Source organism: Marmota flaviventris, chromosome 9 (assembly GCF_047511675.1).
Source record: "Marmota flaviventris isolate mMarFla1 chromosome 9, mMarFla1.hap1, whole genome shotgun sequence".
NCBI classification, from domain to species: Eukaryota; Metazoa; Chordata; class Mammalia; order Rodentia; family Sciuridae; genus Marmota; species Marmota flaviventris.
This window is the reverse complement of record NC_092506.1, coordinates 15,843,788-15,845,376: the sequence shown is the minus strand read 5'-3', so window position 1 is coordinate 15,845,376 and position 1,589 is coordinate 15,843,788. Positions and strand designations below refer to the sequence as shown.

Sequence of the window (1,589 nt, the reverse complement as noted above, 5' to 3'; positions counted from 1 at the left end):
ACCTACTGAATTTGATATTGTGTGGAAGGGAATATCTAGAGAGGATGTTTTCACCATTACTGATTTCATGACAGAGAGAGTCCTGTTTACAACTGCTTTCCTCACCTCTGAACCATCATTTTCTTTTCATTTATATTTATTTTAGTTATTGAAAAGATAAATGACCAATTCATCAAAAATTTCTGAAAGAAATAATTAATCTCTACCTGTTAAAATGAACTATCCTGCATTTTATTTAGTTAAAAATGCTCTACTGATGGCCTTGTTCATGGCCTCCTTCACATCCTTGTTCCTGAGACTGTAGATCATAGGATTCAACATAGGAATTACTGTGGTGTAGAAAACAGCCACCATCTTTCCCTGCTCCACAGACTCCTCTGTTGGGCTTCTGAGATACATGAAGAAGAGAGTTCCATAAAATATGGTGACTGCTGTCAAATGTGATCCACAGGTGGAGAAGGCTTTCTTCCTTCCTTCAGCAGAACGCATTCTCAGGATGGCAATAAGGATAAAAATGTAAGAGACAATAATGACCAGTAAAGAGTAAGAAAAATTGAGACCTGCTAATGTGCGCATGGTGTATTCTTTAATGAAGGTCCCTGCGCAGGCCATTTTGATGAGAGCAGGATCTGCACAGTAGAAGTGGTTGATCTCAATGTTTCCACAGAAGTACAGACCATGGGTCCACAGCGTTGAGATCAGACTGATGAAGAAGCCATACACATAAGGGAAAGAGATCAGCCGGATACAGATGGTTCTTGACATCCTGCTGCCATACAGGAGGGGGTTGCCAATTGCCATGTACCTATCGAAGGCCATCACAGCCAGAATGAAGACTTCCACATGGACAAAAGCAATGAAGAAGAAGCACTGCACTATACAGCCAGCATAGGAAATAGTTTTTGTCTCAGATACTAAATTTTCCAGCATTTTAGGAGTGACATTAGAAGAGAACCACACATCTGCAAAAGATAGGTGACTGAGGAAAAAGTACATGGGACTGTTGAGCTGAGGACTGATCCTGATTAATATGATCATGCCAATGTTGCCAATCAAGGTGATAATGTAGACCAACAGGAAAACCACAAAGAAAAGGAGTTGTAATTCAGGACGACTAGTTAATCCTAAAAGGATAAATTCTGTTACATCAGTAAAGTTGAGCATTTCCTTAAATCTGATCCAGAAAGAGTTGCATTTTATCTATTAAATAAAGAAAAATAAGTAAATGCACAGATGAAATATAATGGTCTTTATTAATATTATCTTTCCTATCCCATTTGTTTCCAATGTCTTGCTCTTTTTCTTTTTCTTAATCCTTTCGTTCTTTCTCACATATTTTTCACTAGTATGTATTTGTTACACATCCATATAAGAGTTCTTTTTTACAGAGAATGTAGTAAAATAAGATAACTCATTGTGCCTCATTTAACTGTCTAGAAACAAATATTTCAGAAGGAAAATTCTTTGTTCTTCCTATCTGAAAAACCAACATTTTATTACTGCACCTGATTTTTAGATGTGTATATGTTAGTGTTCATTTACTAGATTTATACAGTGCAAAAGGTCTGCTGTGCATTAGAAATTTATTC

The 1,589-nt window shown here is 36.7% G+C and overlaps 1 protein-coding gene across 1 annotated transcript; it reads right to left on the bottom strand.

Moving 5' to 3' along the window:
* Positions 1 to 231: 231 nt before the first annotated feature.
* Positions 232 to 1,164, bottom strand: LOC114081149 (olfactory receptor 5M3-like). Its single transcript, XM_027922728.2, has one exon. The coding sequence runs from the start codon at positions 1,162 to 1,164 to the stop codon at positions 232 to 234; it is 933 nt and encodes a 310-aa protein (XP_027778529.2).
* Between the last annotated feature and the right edge of the window lie 425 nt (positions 1,165 to 1,589).